The 18,140-nt window shown below is 43.7% G+C and overlaps 1 protein-coding gene across 2 annotated transcripts in view; it reads right to left on the bottom strand.

The window, feature by feature from the left end:
* Window positions 1–16,575: 16,575 nt before the first annotated feature.
* RPAP1 (RNA polymerase II associated protein 1) overlaps window positions 16,576–18,140 on the bottom strand; it is a 93,407-nt gene continuing 91,842 nt past the window's right edge. For both annotated transcript variants that reach the window (XM_060261383.1, XM_060261382.1), the window contains one exon: window positions 16,576–17,018. In XM_060261383.1, the coding sequence (XP_060117366.1) occupies window positions 16,863–17,018 (156 nt within the window). In that variant the 3' untranslated portion in view covers window positions 16,576–16,862. The remainder of the gene's footprint in view (window positions 17,019–18,140) is intronic.

The raw sequence follows: 18,140 nt of genomic DNA on the forward strand, positions 1-18,140 counted from the left end.
GAAGTTCTACTAAGCAGTGTCAGTTTGGCCTCTGTGACTAAGTAGTAGAAGAATCATTGTGGGGAAGCCTCAGATTCTGCTGAGTCTAGCACTAGGAACACAGTGCACATCCAACTTCATTTCCCTTCTTCCTGACTTGTGTTTTAATTTGATGCCCTGTTTCGTACATGTATTTTATTATGCTGTTTAAATTGTTAGTCATCTTGGTGGCCATGACTGGGCAGAAAGTTGGGATATATATGTTGTAAACAAAATGAATATTTATTTATCTGGATTTATAGCCCGCTCTCCCTGCCAAAGCAGGCTCAGGATTTCTCCTTCATTCATGTGAAGCAAAGATGCCTCTATGCTTATGCCTAGGATCAGTAACATGCTGGAAGACAGTCATTAGAATTCAATGAATAAACTTAGTCTAGAGAGAATAAAAGTAGGCCCGACTGGTTTCTGTACTACTGTCATTTTGATGCCAGGTCGAAATGTTTCTCTTTTAATTGAAGTTTTATCCCATCTTTTTTTGCGGGGGGCGGGGGGGACTATGGCCTATATACTGTTCTTTTTATGACTATCACTGTTTTATGAGTACTTCTGAAACAACTTATTACTGCCCTATGATCTTTATGCCCCCTAAAGGTCTATATAGTCAAAGTGATGGTATTTCCAGTAGTAATGTGTGGCTGTGAGAGTTAGACCATAAGGAAGGCTGAGCGCAGAAAAATAGATGCTTTTGAGCTGTGGTGCTGGAGAAGAATCTTGAGAGTCCCTTGGACTACAAGATCAAATCAGTCAGTCCTAAGGGAAATCAACCCTGACTGTTCCCTGGAAGGTCAGACCCTGAAGCTGAAGCTCAAACACTTTGCCCACAAAATGAGAAGGAGCAGTCCCTGGAAAAGACCCTGATGCTGGGAAAGACAAGGCAAAAGAAGAAGGGGACGGCAGAAGATGAGATGGCTGGACAGCGTTACTGATGTAACTAACATGAATTCGAGCAGACTTCAGAGGATGGTGGAAGACAGGAGGGCCTGACATGACTTTGTCCACGGGGTCGCAAAGAGTCGGACTTGACTGTGCGACTGAACAACAGCAACAAAGAGGTTTTATCAATAATTTGAAAGTTGGTTTTATTGTTTGCTTGTTTTTGTTTTGTTTTTGCTTTCCTAGCCACATTGAGTAAGTCCCTCAAGAGCTGAACCATACATCTCCTAAATAAAATAAATAGTGGGCTACCAGTAGACCATCTGTAAGTGGAAAAGGTCAACTGGCTCTTACATATAAAATGAATTCACTCATGACATTTTTCTGCTGTCTTTCACAAAAATGGGCACAAATGTGTGCATAACAGACAGGAATGCACTGCAAACAAACATGGTCAGCAGGCCAAAACTTTCCTCCATCAATATTTTAAACATATAAGGCACTTTAAAGTATGCAATCTTGAATAACAACATTTTTCAATACATCCCCCCCATCTTTTAAGAACATTTTAAGGAAAATAAGGCAGTTCTAATGGCCTATGATAAAGATAGGAAAGGGCAGGTTATCTCTTCCTATCCATTCTAATGGAAGACAAGCAACCACAGCAAAAAAAAAAGGGGGGGACTGGGAATGGTATTTTTGGCACAGAAAACATGCAGCTACTTCTAAAATACTACAGAGGACTCAAAAGTCCTTTATAGGTGGTTATTCCAGTAGAAATGAAACCAAACATTTTGTCCTATTTTGCATACCCAATGTGAGGAAATTACATTTCCCCAACACTCAAATCCAGTGTTTCTGCTCCTAGGAAAATGCAACTGCCCTCCAAAGCAAATGTTCACACCTACCCACTATCATTAAAATTACTATGTAAACTCATTGAGTGCCACTGGACAGCCCTGGACATCAGATGATACATCTCCGTAGACATACTGAAGACATGATGACATTAGATTGCTAAAGCTAGCTGAATATTGATAGATTCTCTGGTATGGTGAGCCAGTAGTCTGTATTCTATTGTAGCAGAGTACATTTGAGTGCTAAATGCAGCAGAGCTTCTCTTTGTTCTGAATGTGCTAGCCGGTTAACACAGTTACACAGAGCCACTTGTCAGTTTCAAATTAATGAGAGTTCTTTATTTAGAGAACTTCATTCTAGACAGTAAAGATGTGAGTTAGAGACAGGATCTAGCTCTTCTAACTACCTGGATGGATGCAGATGGAGGTTAATGCATGGTGCAAAGACAGAGAGCAACATGCCTCCTTTTGTGTGTGTGTGTGAGAGAGAGAAGAGTGAATGGAAGGAAGAAAGGCAATTTCCCTGAGAGGTATCAGTCTACACATCAAAGGGACAGAAGCAGAAGGGTAAACAGAAAGGAAAACCTCAGTTTGCTTGTCTATCTGTTTGACTCTCTTGTAACTCCCCTCCGGAGGTTGAGGTGTCTGAACACAGCATCTGGTCCTTCTCTTCCATCAGATAACACATCTCCATAGTCATAAACTGAAGACATGTAGTTAGATTGTCAAAACTAGCTGAATATAAGCCTGCCTAATGCCCAGAAGGGAAACTACTCAAGAATGATTAATATCAGGAAAGACAAGTAGGAACTCACAAGAACTTGCAGGGGGCATCTCATTCCCACCCCCCTCCCACTATTCCACTTCATCTGAAAGGGCCCATAGCCTTTCCACTTGCCCAGCCTCCTTTTCTCCTTCCCACTCACTAGCCAACTTACTTTTATCTGCTCCCTGTCTTCATTTTTTTCTCCTTCCCTACCCCTGGGAGCCTCTATACTGAAAAACTTTGGCCCAGTTGCATGGTGGGCAACCTGCAAGGACTTGTGAGGGAGGACCTCATTTCCCCCTTTCTCATCTTCCCCATGGCCCTTGGTGACAACCAAAGAGATTGATACCCTGATTGGCAGATTTAGAAAGGGAAAAGCACTGGGTCCAGATTTTATACTTCCAGAATTACTAATGGGCAATGTTGACTGGAGGGCCTCCCTTTTAGCTCTAGTATTTACATATATAGATTCAACTGGAGATGTTCCTGAGGTTTGGAGACAAGCTATTATTGTCCCTTTGTATAAAACTGGGCACAGAGGGGCCCTGATCTCTGTTGGGAGCTCATTCCACCAGGTCAGGGCCAGAGCTGAAAATGCCTGGTCCTATTAATTGAAGCTAGATGGACATCTTTTGGGCTGGGAATTACCGGTAGATGTTGACTGACTGAATGGTGGACATAACAAGAGAGGTGGTCCTGCAGGTATGTTGATCCCTGGCCGCTCAGGGCCTTAAGGGTTAAAATCAACACCTTGTAATGGAACCAGAACTCTTATTGACAATCAGCTGAATGCATACCTGCAGAGATGTTTCAGATAGCAGGCTTGCTGCCACATTTTGGCAGAAAGGGAGAAAGAAGGAGAGCCAGTTTGGTGTAGTGGTTAAGCATGTGGACTCTTATCTGGGAGAGGCGGGTTTGATTCCCCACTCCTCCACTTGCACCTCCTGGAATGGCCTTGAGTTAGCCATAGCTTTGGTAGAGGTTGTCCTTGAAAGGGGAGCTGTTGTGAGAGCCCTCTCAGCCCCACCCACCTCACAGGGTGTCTGTTGCGGGGGGAGAAGATATAGGAAATTGTAAGCCGCTCTGAGTCTCTGATTCAGAGAGAAGGGCAGGGTATAAATCTGCAATTCTTCTTCTTCTGGATCAGGTACAAGGGTACATATGAACGTATGAAGCTGCCTTATACTGAATCACCCCCTTGGTCCAACAAAGTCAGTATTGTCTACTCAGACTGACAACGGCTCTCCAGGGCCTCAAGCTAAGGTTTTTCATGCCTATTTGCCTGAACCCTTTTTTAGTGGAGATGCCAGGAGTAGGCCGACACAGAGAGAGTTCAATAGTCCATGGACTGTTGCATGGATCATTGTAGCCAAGTCATGAGTGGAAAGGTAAGGAATTAGTTGCTGAACCTGCCAACAATGAAAAAGGGCTGACTTAGAAACTGCTGTGACCTGGGCCTCCATCGATAGGGAAACATCTGGTATCACTCCTAGGCTCCGAACCCTGGGCACCGACATCAGTGATACCCCATTGAGGGCTGGGAGCTGGATTCCCATATCCAACCCCCTGAAGTTCCGGTACAAGACCTCCATTTTCAATTGATTCAACTTCAACCAACTCTGTTGCAACCAACCAACCACAGTCCTCAGCACCCAGTACAGAATACCTCGGGCCGTGTCCGTCCATCCATTAACAAATACAGCTGGGTGTCATCAGCATATTGGTGACACTCAAGCCCAAACTCCTGGATCAGCTGAGTGAAAGGGTAGATGTCAAATAACATCAGGGACAGACTCATTCCTTGAGGGACCCCACAGTGGGAATTGCTGGGAAACGCTCTCCCCTAGCGCCACTCTCTGTCTCTGGCCCTGGAGAAAGGAGAGCCGTTGTAAGGCAATCCCCTGAAGCCCCATGTTGGGAAGGCACTGGGCCAAGAGATCATGGTTGACTGTGTTGAATGCTGCTGTCAGGTCAAGAACTTGTCTCACTAAACTTTCTTACTTTGAGGGGGTAAACAAACATGAACAAGGGTGACTCAATAGTTGTTGTTTACCTAGAGTTCCAAAAAGCTTAAGTTCCTCATCAAAGGCTCCTAAGTAAATTCAATAATCATAGGATAAGAGGACAAGTCCTCTTGTGGATTAAAAACTGGTTAATTAACAGAAAACAGGGAGTATAAATAGGCAGTTTTCACAGTGGAGCGTGGTAAGCAGTGGGGTACCACAGGGCCCAGTACTGGGTCCAGTGCTTTTTAACTTCTTCATTAATGATTTGGAGTTGGGAGTAAGCAGTGAAGTGGCTAAGTTTGCTGATGACACTAAAATATCATCCATGTCTGTATTACAGTTTGACCTTCACTTTATTCTTTGTATGCTGTTTATGAGATCAATAAAATATTTTGAAATTAAAAAAATGTCCAGGGTGGTGAAAACCAGGGAGGACTATGAAGTGCTCCAAAGGAAACTGTTGAGGCCGAGCAAGTTGGGGTCAATGTGGCAAATGAGGTTCAACATTAGCAAGTGCAAAATAGTACACATTAGAGACAAAAATCCTAACTATAGATACATGTTTATGGGGTCCAAACTGGCAGAGACTAACCAGGAAAGAGATCTTGGAATTGTGGTAGATAACTCACTGAAAATGTTGACTCAGTGTTGTGATGCCAATAAAGGCAAATGCTATGCTGGGGATTATTAGGAAGGGATCCAAAAACAAATCAGCCAGGATCATATATATATTTGATGGACTTCACATGAAATGTTACTTGTCTTAAAGCTTCCTTTTCAGGCTTCCTAGGTTCAAATTAGGATCATTAATCAGTTATAATTGTTCATATACAACAATTTATAACACAACTGATTTCAGTGAATAGGAGTCAAACACTAGTGTTTGATCTACAAAAGCTGTATACAAAAACTTTGTGTATTTTTAATCAGGTAGGACAACACCTCACATTGGTCTACAGCAGACCTTCCTGAGCCACTTCATCAGCTTTTATACCATTAGTTTCCGACTCCCTTTATTAATAAGTAGCATGTATTGTTTTTATATTAATTTGATCAAATGAATAGGATGATAGTTCCTGAGATTCAGGTGCTCTTCTATTTAAATAATTGGAGACTATCTCTCATTAATCTCAAGTAGGGGGAGAGCATATTTACCCCAGGACAACATGCCCTCTGTACATGAAAAACATGATAGAATTCTTCTGTTGGTCCATCTTCTGGTTGCTATGGCTTCATATATTCAGTACAATTTAAAATCTGTTAACAATATACACTTGAACCTGATTACCCTGGATGTAAACCCTTTGAGTCCCCTGATTATATTAATTATGGTATTTATTTTGAAGTGTAAAAATATCATTCAGGTTAACAGTCTGAATTTCACATCAGCCATTTTTAGTTTTTTCACACAGAGGCTGGACTCTGCAACAAGACCAGATGCCAATTCTATCTTTATATCCATTCAGAAAACACTATTGTGGGTCCTAGAAATATTAGCTGTTTCCACCAGGGTCTCGTTTACCTGCTCATTGCCCGACATAATATATGCAATCCTCTATAAACAATGCCCTCTGTCTACATAGGACAACCAGGTCAGCTTACATGCAAAAGAATAAATGAATACAAATTGCACATCAAAATAGTAAAATTCAGATCTGTTGGAGAACATTTCAGTGTACCAGGATATTCTTCTGCTCATGCGGAAGTCATTGTTGTTTGACAAAGGAACTCCAAAGGTAAACTCCAATGAGAAATTGCCAAATTGGAATTAAATATAAGTTGAACAGAAATGACACCTTTCTTTAGCCACATGGGTTTTAATTTTTTAACATAACTAGGCTCAGTTTGATCCCCAATCACAATTGTGGTGAATGGTCACTGCACTTATCTTGTATACTTTTTGAGTTTTGCATAGGTTTAACTTACTGCATTTTATGGTCCTTTAACCCCACTGTTTACATTTTCTCTCTTCTGCTGTGTTTCTATTCTTCTGACTGAGAATCAATGTCATATATCTGATGAATTCAAGTAGTCAGCCATGTTGGTCTGAAGTAGTAGAACAAAATAGGAGACAAGTTGCACTTTTAAGACCAACTTAGTTTTATTCAGAACGTAAGCTTTCGTGTGCTCTCTAAGCACTCCTATTTTATATATCTGATGAAGTGACTCTAGCTCATGAAAGTTTATGCTTAAAGACTGTTGAAGACGACACAAGAGTCCTTTTTATTTCACACTCTGAAACATCAGTCAACTAATACTAAAGTCTCAAGAAAGCTTCTTTATCGCTCACCATTTGATTAGCATGAGCTGTTTTTAAAAAACTGGAGAATTTTCTGCATATTGGTCTTCAGTTCTGTGTACCTTAAATCCCACCGACTGCTGTAATTCTGAATGTCAGATTACGGAGAACTACCCAAGGACTACCAAGCCTCAGGCTTCATTCTATGCTTCCTTGAGAATACACACAGAAGTCCCACTGCTAAGGAATCCAGCACCACAAATTGAAAAAAAAAATTATATTCAGTTTGTGGACATGTTAATAATTAGTGTTTTCTAACCACCAGAACCCAAACATCATCTCTTTGATCCCAGTGCTCAATTTGCCCCAACTCCCCCAGTGATCCTTCCCAATAATACAATGAGTTATACAAGAAAAAGGGCATTTTATTTCAAAAATGGCATAAACATACTATAGAATGATAAAGTGCTTGCAATCCAGGCTGGCCTCCCCTTGAACCAGCAAATCCAAGCAAAGGGTGCCTGGCATTACATATGCCTGGGTCCTGCTAGTCAAATAATCTACTTTTGGGGTCTGTTTAAGAAAACCGGGGACAGCAAACAGTGAGCATTGCTTGCTACTACTTGGTCTGATGAGGCAGGAACACTTTCATACAGGAGCCCTCTTGAAGTCTCTTGATTGGTAGAGAGAAATTATATACACAAGATGTTCTACAGAAGCTTGCCTAGGAAATTGATAAATAATATGGCCATTTTTACTCATTAGAGTAATCTTCATCCAGTAGTCAGTATTGCCTCCCGCCCAATTGTTAACAACTGTTTTTAATAGGAAGAAATAAAATTGGATTTTTGAATCAAAACAAATGGATTTTCAAGGCTTTAATCACTGACAAAGCAAAGATGGGAACAGACATAAAAACATAGGAATGCCAGAAGAGGAGGGAATAAATAGGGCAAACTGCACCAAGTTCTCATAAGGCCAACAGCCCTCAGTGTATTGGTACACATTTTCTAAGGGGAAGGGGAAAAAGTAATGCCTGTCCAGCCTTTCACTCTTGAGTTAAATAGAAAGCCCATTTGATTACACACTTCCAGCCTGACCTACCTCACAGCTGTTGTGAAGATAAATTGGATGCTTCAAAATTTGCCTTTAGTCCCCATAGGAGAGAACATCAGGAAACAAATAAATGTATGTTTACTTGTTTTTGCAAGCAAAAATTATCTGCAAAGCCCCAGATTTCCTTTACTACCCAACTCTGTACTCATCACTGCCAGTTCCTGGAAACTGGGAGCTCAAAAATATGCAGAGGGTTTTTTTTCTCATTTTGTTGGTCAAGGTTGGAAATTTGCTAGTTTAAGTTTGAATAAATACTAAATTGGGAGGGCTTGCAAATATAGTAAAAGACAGAGACAGGTTACAGGATGATCTTGACAGGCTGGAAAACTGGGCTAAAACAAAATGAATTTTAACAGGGATAAATGTAAAGTTCTGCATTTAGGTAGGAAAAATCCAATGCATCATTATAGGATGGGGGAGACTTGTCTCAGCATTAGTATGTGTGAAAAGGATCTAGGGGTCTTAGTGGATCATACACTGAACAGGAGTCACCAGTGCGATGAAGTGACTAAAAAGGCAAATGCAATTTTGGGCTGTATCAACAGAAGTATAGTGTCCAGATCATGTGAAGTGATGGTATCACTTTGCTCTGGTTAGACCTCACCTAGAGTACTGTGTTCAGTTCTGGGCATCACATTTTAAGAAGGATATAGACTAGCTTGAACATTTCCAGAGGAGGGCAACAAAGATGGTGAGGGGTCTGGAGACCAAGTCCTATGAGGAAAAGTTGAAGGAGCTGGGTATGTTTAGCCTGGAGAGGAGACAACTGAGAGGTGATATGATCACCATCTTCAAGTACTTGAAGGGCTGTCATATAGAGGATGGTGCAGAATTGTTTTCTGTTGTCCCAGAAGGTCAGACCCGAACCAACAGGTTGAAATTAAATCAAGGGTTTCCGGTTCAACATTAGGAAGAACTTCCTGACCGTTAGTGCGGTTCCTCAGTGGAAAAGGCTTCCTCAGGAGGTGGTGGGCTCTCCTTCCTTGGAGATTTTTAAGCAAAGGCTAGATAGTCATCTGACAGCAGTGCTGATTCTATGGACTTAGGCAGATCATGAGAAGGAAGGCAGTAAAGGTTGCATCAGTGCTTAGTTCTTGTGGCCCTTTCTTACATGCCCAGGGAAATACTGATTGACACTTTGGAGTCAGTCAGCAATTTTTCAAGTCTGCCGTGAAAACACTGCGAAAGCAACGTCACCCTAGAGTCGGAAATGACTGGTGCTTGCACATGGGACTACCTTTACCTTTTTAGACTTGGAAAAAGCAGTGGAGAGTGACCAAGATAATTAGGGGGTGGAAGTACCTTCCCTATGAGGAAAGGCTGAAGAGTCTGGGACTTCTCAGTATATAGAAAGATGACTAAGGTAGGGACATGATAGAGACTTATACAATTATATATGAGGTGGAGAGAGTTAAAAGAGAAAGTTTTCTCCCTCTCTCAAAACACTAAAACTCAAGGGCATCCAATGAAACTGATGGGCAGTAAATTCAGGATGGACAAAAAGAGATACTTATTTACACATAGAGTGATTAAAATGTGGAATTCGCTGCCTGGGGATGTAGTGATGGCCACAAACGACTTTAAAGGAGGATTAGATAGATTCATGGAGGATAGCAGTGGCTACTAGCCATGGTGACCTGGGGATGTAGTGATGGCCACAAAAATAAACGACTTTAAAAGAGGATTAGATAGATTCATGGAGGATAGCAGTGGCTACTAGCCATGGTGACTGAGGGAAACTACATTTACAGGTGATAAACCTCTTAATCCCAGATTGTTACTGGCAATGCTTTGAGTCTCTTATTTTTAATGGGGAAATTAGCTAAGAGCCTTGGTAGAGCGAATGAGGAGCGAATGATCTTTGCTTTCTCCCCCCCCCCCCCGTGTTTAAAACAATTTATTATACTGTAATATATTGTAATAGCACATTATCATTTGTTATTAAAAATTAATACATATACAATACATATATTGTATGCACCCACTGCAAACCTTAAGAAACGCCTGAACGTCGGATGGATGCTGACGTGGAAGTAGGCATCCTTGAGGTCCAGAGTCGCCATCCAGTCCCCTTGATTGATGAGGGGCAGGATTGCTTGCAGCGTGGCGATTCTGAACTTCTGGTACAGAATAAATTTGTTCAGATTCCGAAGATCCATGATAGGCCTCAAGCCCCCGTCCCTTTTGGGGACCAGGAAGTAGCGAGAGTAAAAACCTCCCGTCCTGGCTTCCAACGGAACTTCCTCTATGGCTTGTTTCTGTAGGAGGTTGCTCACCTCCGCCAGCAGAGGTGGGGAAGGGGGAGTGGTAACTACCACGGACTGATTCGGGGTCTGAACAAACTCTATTTTGTAGCCCTCTTTTACGATGGACAGAGCCCACCTGTCTGTGGAGATCAACTCCCAGGCAGGCAGGAAAGGGCATAGGTGGATGGATGTTACACCAGTGGGGCGATAACGCGTGCTGGAGGAAAGTCAAAGCCCCTGCTTCTGGGGGCGAGCACCCTTGGACTTGCCCGTTGGTTGGGACCCGTAACGGCTCCTGTTCTTGCCTGAATAGGAGGGTCTCTCAGCTTGCGAGGGGCAAGGACGCCATTGCTGCTCAGGGGAAAATTTCTGGTAGGGCTTCTTGGCCCAAGGCTTATGCCATTATTTCGACCTGGGAGTTTTAGAAGTGGCCTGCACGCCCAGGTTCCTCGAGGTTTTGACACTCTTGTCAAACTCCTGCAGCGCCATGTCTGTTGTGGTGCTGAAGAGCCCATCACCCTCAAACGGCAAGTCCTCCACAAAGGTCTTAGTATCCTGGTGCAAAGCAGTCGATCTAAGCCAGGAGTGGCGCCGGATGCAGACAGCGGAAGCGATGGCCTTAGCTGAAGCCTCCACCATGTGCTTTGCTGCAGCCAGTTGTTGCCTGGCTACAGCAAGGCCCTCTTTCTGTAACTTCTTGGCGGCAGCCTTTTTATCCTCACTCAAGGAAGAGAGAAGAGGGGAGAGTTGTTCCCACACGGAGTACTGGTATCTAGCCATGCAAGCTGCATAATTAGATACCTTCACTCCGAGTGCCCCTGCTGAATAGACCTTGCGGCCCATGCCGTCGATCTTCTTCCCTTCCTTATCTGGTGGAGAGGAATGGACTTTACGTGCCTTAGAGGAGGAGGAGACGACCACTGAGTGGGTAGGTAAAGAGGGTGGGTAAAGAGGAACTCAGCTCCTGCCTCCTGGACCCTATACATGTGATCCAACCGTTTGGAGGAGACCGGCGTGGATGATGGTCTCTTCCAGGGCTCCTTGACTGCCTGGAGGATCACCTTGGTGACTGACAATGCAATAGCTGTGGATGTGTTCCTTTGCATTATATCGAACACATTATCGTCCACAATTGGTTCTGGCTGAGTCACAGGCAGGTTGAGAGTGGCTGCAATTCTCCTCACAAGGTCCCCGTATGACTTCAGATCCTCCGATGGAGAAATCGGAAGATCCTCAGCCGTCTGGGAGACTGGTGAGGGCTCCACGTCCTGGGCTTCGCTGTCTGAGGCCGATGACGAGGATTCCTGGTGGGCAGAGTGCTCCGATAACATCAGCGTCGATTCCCTCGGGGGAGACCGGATCGGTGGCGATGGTCTTTAATGAGATTTGAGCGGGACCATACGTCTTTCCGGGGGGATCGATACTGATGCAGACGCCTTTTGGGATCGGTGCGAGACCCGAGACATGCAGGAAAACTCCGACTCCCGTTCCCACTCCGAGAATTCTTCTGGGTACCACTGGTACGGCGGGTAATAACAGTACGGAGGTTGCCACCTACGCTGTTCCCACGGTGGTATAGGGAAGCAGCGAGATGCCGGGAGGGGTTCCACCTCTCGTCTCTCTCGGGACCTCATCGGTATAGGCTGGACTATCGGTGTTGAAACCCCTACCTCTGACGCCGACCCGCTCGCGCTGAGTCGACGCGATCCAAAAGAGGAAAATCGCTGAGTCAAATCGATCTCACGCTCATGCTCCGAGGTCGACTGACGTGGCTGAGTCAGCGGGCTGTGGTGCGGAGAAGCCAGGATCTTCCTCGGTGGTGCTGAGGTCACCGGGGCCGAAGCGTCGACCAAAGGCGAAGGAGTGCAGGGTCACTTCCGCTTTTCCTTCAATTTTGCCTTCTTAGGAATTCGGGTCCCCGAGTCGTCTCAGCGCTTTTTAGCGGGCGTGTCCACCCAACCCTCACGGGAACGCTTTGTGGAGCCGCGCTCTTCCGGCAACTCGGTCAGAGTTGGAGCCGCATCGGTCGATGCACGCTCCTGTGCCGGGGTGTCCGCCATCTTCAGTGTCGACGAGGTCGCCGTCGATCCCTGCGGGCGAAGCGCCGATTCAGTCAACGCTGCCGACAGTTGGGCCGCTCGGTTTTTTCTCGTTTGTTTGGAGAAGCGAAGGCAGTGCGGGCAGGCCTCCACACGATGTGCTTCTCCCAAACACAGTAAACACAAGGAATGGCCTTCTGGGGGGGCGATCTTTTTTCCACAAGCACGGCAGCGCTTGAAAAAACTCCAGCGACTGTCCATAGACGGTAGTCGCCAAAAAACCCACTCAGAGTCCTCTGAGGGGAAAAACTGGGGGAAAACAAGGGAAGGAGAACCCTGAAGGGCAATCCGACAAACACACACGGAAAAACTTTTTTTTTTACTAACTAACTAACTAACTTATCTATCTATCTACACTAAGAAAATAATAAACGGGCTAAGTATAACAAGAGAAAGGCAAAGTCAAAGATTCTCACCGACCGGGGAACACGAAAGGTAAACCTCTCAGCGCAGCGGTCAGAAAGGAACTGGCGGGATCCCTGCGCTGGCGCCGGTGAGCATGCGTACTGGGACGCCTGCGTATGCCCATTGGCGCTGAGCGCGGAAAAATCCCGGGCTTTTCAGGTACCGATTCGGGGATCGGCGCAGGCGCACTATCCCATGGGTGTGAAGCACAGAGACCATGAAGAAGATCTGGTATATTTTCTGTTACATCTCACCTAATAAAAAGCATCAGCCAAAAGGAAAAACTGCCCTATTATTTTCAAAAGGATTAACCCAGATCAGAGTGAGCACTTTTTGTTCATACCTTTAAAAAAACAGTTTGAGTTAAAATGTGCATTGTACTTTCTCTGCTTGCAAGGTGTTATACTGAGTCTAACAACCACTGAGATAAGGATACATACAGCACAAACAAGTTTTAAAGCTTAAGAAACTTTTTAATTTGCTATGTGGTTCCCCTAAAAAATAGCTTGTGTTTCTAGTTCAAAGCCAGTTACAGCCTATGAGTTTTCCTAATATTTTATTCAGCAGCACCCTCTAGTGCTTTGCAGAAAGCACACATTATGAAATACAGCAAGCTGTTGTGACACTGGTCCCGATTCCATTTATACAGGAGTAGGCCTAATCTACCTTCTCAAATCTGAAGAATAAATTCAGCTCTTTCCCCAGGGCAGCAGGTCACGGCCTCCAAAATGTCAATGTCAATGGCTGCATTCTTGAGATGCTGTTTTCTACTGAGCAATAATCATTTTTTTTCATACTCCCAACAATCTTGTGATCTAGGCTAGAAAAATGAGACTGATGGCTCAACTCAGCCATTTCAAAATTTTCGAAGTGGGCTTGAAAACCCACCACCACAAAAGAACAACCAAGCTCTTCCCTTGCCTCTTGACAGTTACTTGGCTTACTGAGCCCAATTCATAATCAAGCTAGGACAACTCACCCAGTCAACACTTAAGGCTGAACAATGTCAAAAGTGAAAACTAATGGCCAGTTCTATGGGATCCTGAACCAGGATGTGCCTTAGTTTATCAGCCTCCTTTTCTTGTTGGAATCCTGAGGTCTGTTTCAACAATGGGCTTTAGTAAAGCCCACATCTTTTGTGTTTTTTTAATGGCAATGTTCTGAAGCAGCAATGTTACTGCAGTGCTAGGTGAGGGCTGTTCTTTTTGTTGCATTTGCCCAGCTGCATCCCTTTTTCTTTGCATAGCTGGTATATACACTGCCCGGCACCAGAGATTACCATGCTGTGTCAGGTAAAGATAGCATGACTTGAATAATTAAACCCCCAAGCTGAATGAATCCGCTAGTCTGTACTCTGAGTGCAGCACAGTTATTATGTCTGTCCATATATGGGCACTGCCATCATCATGAGGGAGGGGTTTAAGATGCACCATCATGCTGAGAGAGAATCTGGACTAGAGATGATTGGAAAGTAGAAACTCCAGAAGTATTACTGTCATACAGAAACCCTAGTCTCATCTGTGGACCTCCGCTAGATTGAGCCAGTCTGTTTATATAACTTTGGAATATATAATAAAAATGTACCAGCTAGATTCAAGGTGACTTGACTGTGGCTCTGCTGACTCCTAGATTCTCTTGCTTCTACAGAATGGAAGTAAGGCAGTGAAATGAAGCAAGAAGTACTGTAAGCAGTGCCAAAATCACTGATCCTTGAAACACAGTTGCTCCATTGTTTAACAAAAGATAGTACATGTTTTATCCTTCTTCCTGCCCCCAGCTTCCTCCTGGCCAAAGGCCTCTGCTTTACCTAAACATTTCCCCCTCCTATTTCTTTTAAAATATTTAGTTGTATGTGCCATGGGCACATGGACGAATGTCAGTAGAAAAGGTTTAGAGGAAGAATATACTTAGATGATTTATCAGTTGCCTAACAACTCATTTGGTGTAATGTTGACTGGAAGGGGTGATGTAAAAAGGTAAATGATCAGCAATCACAGCTGTTTGGAAAGAAGAAAGAGGGTGGAAATAATATTTTCTACCTGCTTGTGAAAGGCGACTCAAAAACCAGCAACCAGAAAGCAAGCACTTGTCCTGCTCAGACCCCTCTTGAATCTCTCAACAGCTATACTTTACTTTACTTTACTTTATTCGATTTATATCCCGCCCTACCCCACCGAGGTGGGCTCAGGGCGGCTTACAACAATAAAAGCTAACAAAGGTCGATTTAAATACAATTAAACTATTCAGCCTTTCTTAGTTATGCTAGTGAGCTGCCACTGTGGTGTAGGTGGGGAGTGCGTTTTTTGATGGAATCTGTCATGACAAGGGATCAGAGGACTACTTGAAGTTCTCCTTCTGGACTTGGCTTGTGGGCAGCTGCATCATCTGCTCCTCAACCTCCTCCCACACCACACGCCTGACCTGACAGAAGGCTGGATGAGGAACTGTGGCAACAACTACAAGGGCAGGGAGCAGCAATGGTTGAAGGGTGGCTGTTCTCTCTCCCTTCTGGTGCTGGCTTTCCCTTGCACCTAGGAGAGAAAAGAATCACAAGCACCCTTTACCCTCTATAGAGATGTTTTAAGGGCTGCAAATAAGAAAACTGGTTCAGGGCAAAATTTTCATCTTTCCCTGAGTCTCAGGTCACCATTTAGGGCCCATTAATTTTATTCCACAGAGCCGTTTCCCTCTATGGGTGAATTTACTTCACTTGTTTTTTAAAAAATGAGGTGGATCAGAAGAAGATATAAGTGTCTGTTTACTTCAGTTCTCCCATTAAGGGCCCAAAGTGGCTTACAGTGTTCTCCTCTCCTCCATATTATCCAGTAAAGTATGTTAGACTGAGAGTGTGTGACTAGCCCAAGGTCATCCAGCAAGCTTCTAAGTAGAGTGATTTCAACCTGGGTCTTTTGGATCCTACTCTGAGGCTGCTCCTTACCTCACCCCCACCCAGAAACTGAGATCACATCCCTTTCTATGCTTTCAGATCCAGAAAGCTTCATTTCTTGCACTGTGCATTTCTAATCAACCACAAACTTATTTAATTTAATTTATGGGGAGTGGTTGCAGTTGTCAAATATACTGTCATGTGAAATATAATATAATAAGGTTAATTAAAAAGAACCGAGGGATTTCATACACAAAGAACAAGAGAGAGAGATGGAGAGAGGCAGGTGGCTTTGTTGATAAAAACTTCTAATGTCGTTTCTTAAGATGTTTGACACAGAGCAGCTGCAGGACTTAGCAGATTGCGCCAATCAAGATTATGCATGTGATAGAGAAGGCAGAGAAAGAAGTACTTTTCTCCCTTTCTCACAATACAAGAACTCATGGACACTCAATGAAATTGCTGAGCAGTCAGGTTAGAACAGATAAAAGGAAGTACTTCTTCACCCAAAGGATGATTAACACATGGAATTCATTGCCACAAGAGGTGGTGGCAGCTGCAAGCATAGACAGCTTCAAGAGGGGATTGGATAAACATATGGAGCAGAGGTCCATCAGTGGTTATTAGCCACAGTGTATTGATGGAACTCTCTGTCTGGGGCAATGATGCTCTATATTCTTGGTGCTTGGGGTGGGACAGTGGGAGGGCTTCTAGTGTCCTGGTCCTACTGATGGACCTCCTGATGGCACCTGGTTTTTGGCCACTGTGTGACAGAGTGTTGGATTGGATGAGCCATTGACCTGATCCAACATGGCTTCTCTTAAGCTCTTATGATCTTACTGTCCAAAGAACCATTTCAGACATTCACCATCCTTCTTCCTGGACATTGCCAGCCTCAACATTATGGTTTTCCAGCCAGTTCTACTGCTATAAGCTGGAAACACATCAGACTATTGTTTCAGACCCAGGCAACAAAATAATAAGAGCAGGCCAAGGCAAGCTCCCTTACAATGTTACAAATCAATATATCCTACCAACAACAGGCTTTTCAATGGAATTTTATTTATCAAATGGAATTTTACTTATCAAAAATAACTTGCCAGAGTTCCATCTCAGTAGCATATACTGGCTCCTTTCATTTTTTTCTGAAATTTTGCTACCTGATAATGGGAAGATATTCTGTGTTCTACGAAGGCTGACCAAGACAGAGGTTCACAAGCAAAATCCCTTTCTGTTTGTTCAGGCAAAACATCATGGAGATCACCAAGCTCTTCCAGTTGCTTAGCAGCATTGTCCCTTATTGCTCCATCCAGTCCTGAAGATTTTTCACTACAAATATGTTGGTGATGTGCCCTCTTTAGGCTCCTTCTGAGTCATTATGTTCAGGTGCTTCAGTCGAATAGGAGGAAGCTGTTCATAGAGGTCAAAACCTACAGGGCTATCCTTGTTGGGCAACTTGTAGTAGAGAAGATGTCTCTTTAACACCTGCAAGAAGTGGTGGTAAATTGAGCAGGGGTGAAATGAAGAAGGGAAATGTGCAAGGGCTTTTCTCAGTGGATTCAATATACATTCCAGAAATATAAATACCAGAAACAATAACCCGTTCTAGACAATGTAACAATGTTTTTCTAAGAGGGGGCAAGGGAATACACCAAAATGCTGTGCTCCGTCCAGGTGATGTTCAGCCAGTTAGCACATCTGTTGTAAAATTAGCATTTTATCAGTACTTCAGTACTGAATAGCTGATAAAAGCCTTGCAAGCACAGCCATAGACGCTGCTGCTTGAAATGAATAATATAATTCAAGTATTCAAAGGGCTCCACACACAATTATATGATTTTAGTAATACTTACATTAGCTTACTTGTCACACAATGTGGGGAAATTCAGGACAAACGTATTGGCAGATGGAGAGTTTGCCTAAAGCCTTCAAGTGTGAAGGTAGGTGGGAACACATGTGAACTTGAGCCTTTCTAGTTCACTTATTGAGTCCACTGAGCTGTCCTTGTGGATCAAATCAGTGCCTGTGAATTCCACACACACCCCAAGTCTACAGCACCACTTTGAGTGTACTCATCCAACAGTAGATTAAAAAAAAACCTGAGCAAACTCAAGACAATGCTTTGGATCCAGTACAAAATTCTCACTTGTACTAGAGCTCTTGTGCAAGCAGAAGTTCAAGGGAAACACCATAGCAGTTGCTTGTGCTAAGTCAGATTGAATTGTACCCCTATTTCTATTTCCACTTGTGCAAGATCTTCTACAACCAATTTTTAAGCATTATAATATACAGGGAGGAGAGCATTCAGTGTTACACAAGATCTTGAACAAGCAGAATTGTTCTAAGTCCATGTATATTTCTGCTTGCACATCACTGGATCCAAGTAGATATCCAAACAGCCCTCCCAAAAGTGCATTCTGCCTAAACCCACAGTGCAAATGCATGCTCCCACTGGAGTTGGTTTACCATGTTAGCTCTTAGCACAAAACTGGAATTGTGCAAAGCAAAAGGAATGCACACATAGTTTTGCTTAACATTCTGCACTGCAGAACCATCATCCCTGCTGACATCACGATTCCTTTGATCAGTCTGAGCAAGGAAAAGGAG

This window comes from Heteronotia binoei, chromosome 21 (genome assembly GCF_032191835.1).
Source record: "Heteronotia binoei isolate CCM8104 ecotype False Entrance Well chromosome 21, APGP_CSIRO_Hbin_v1, whole genome shotgun sequence".
NCBI classification, from domain to species: Eukaryota; Metazoa; Chordata; class Lepidosauria; order Squamata; family Gekkonidae; genus Heteronotia; species Heteronotia binoei.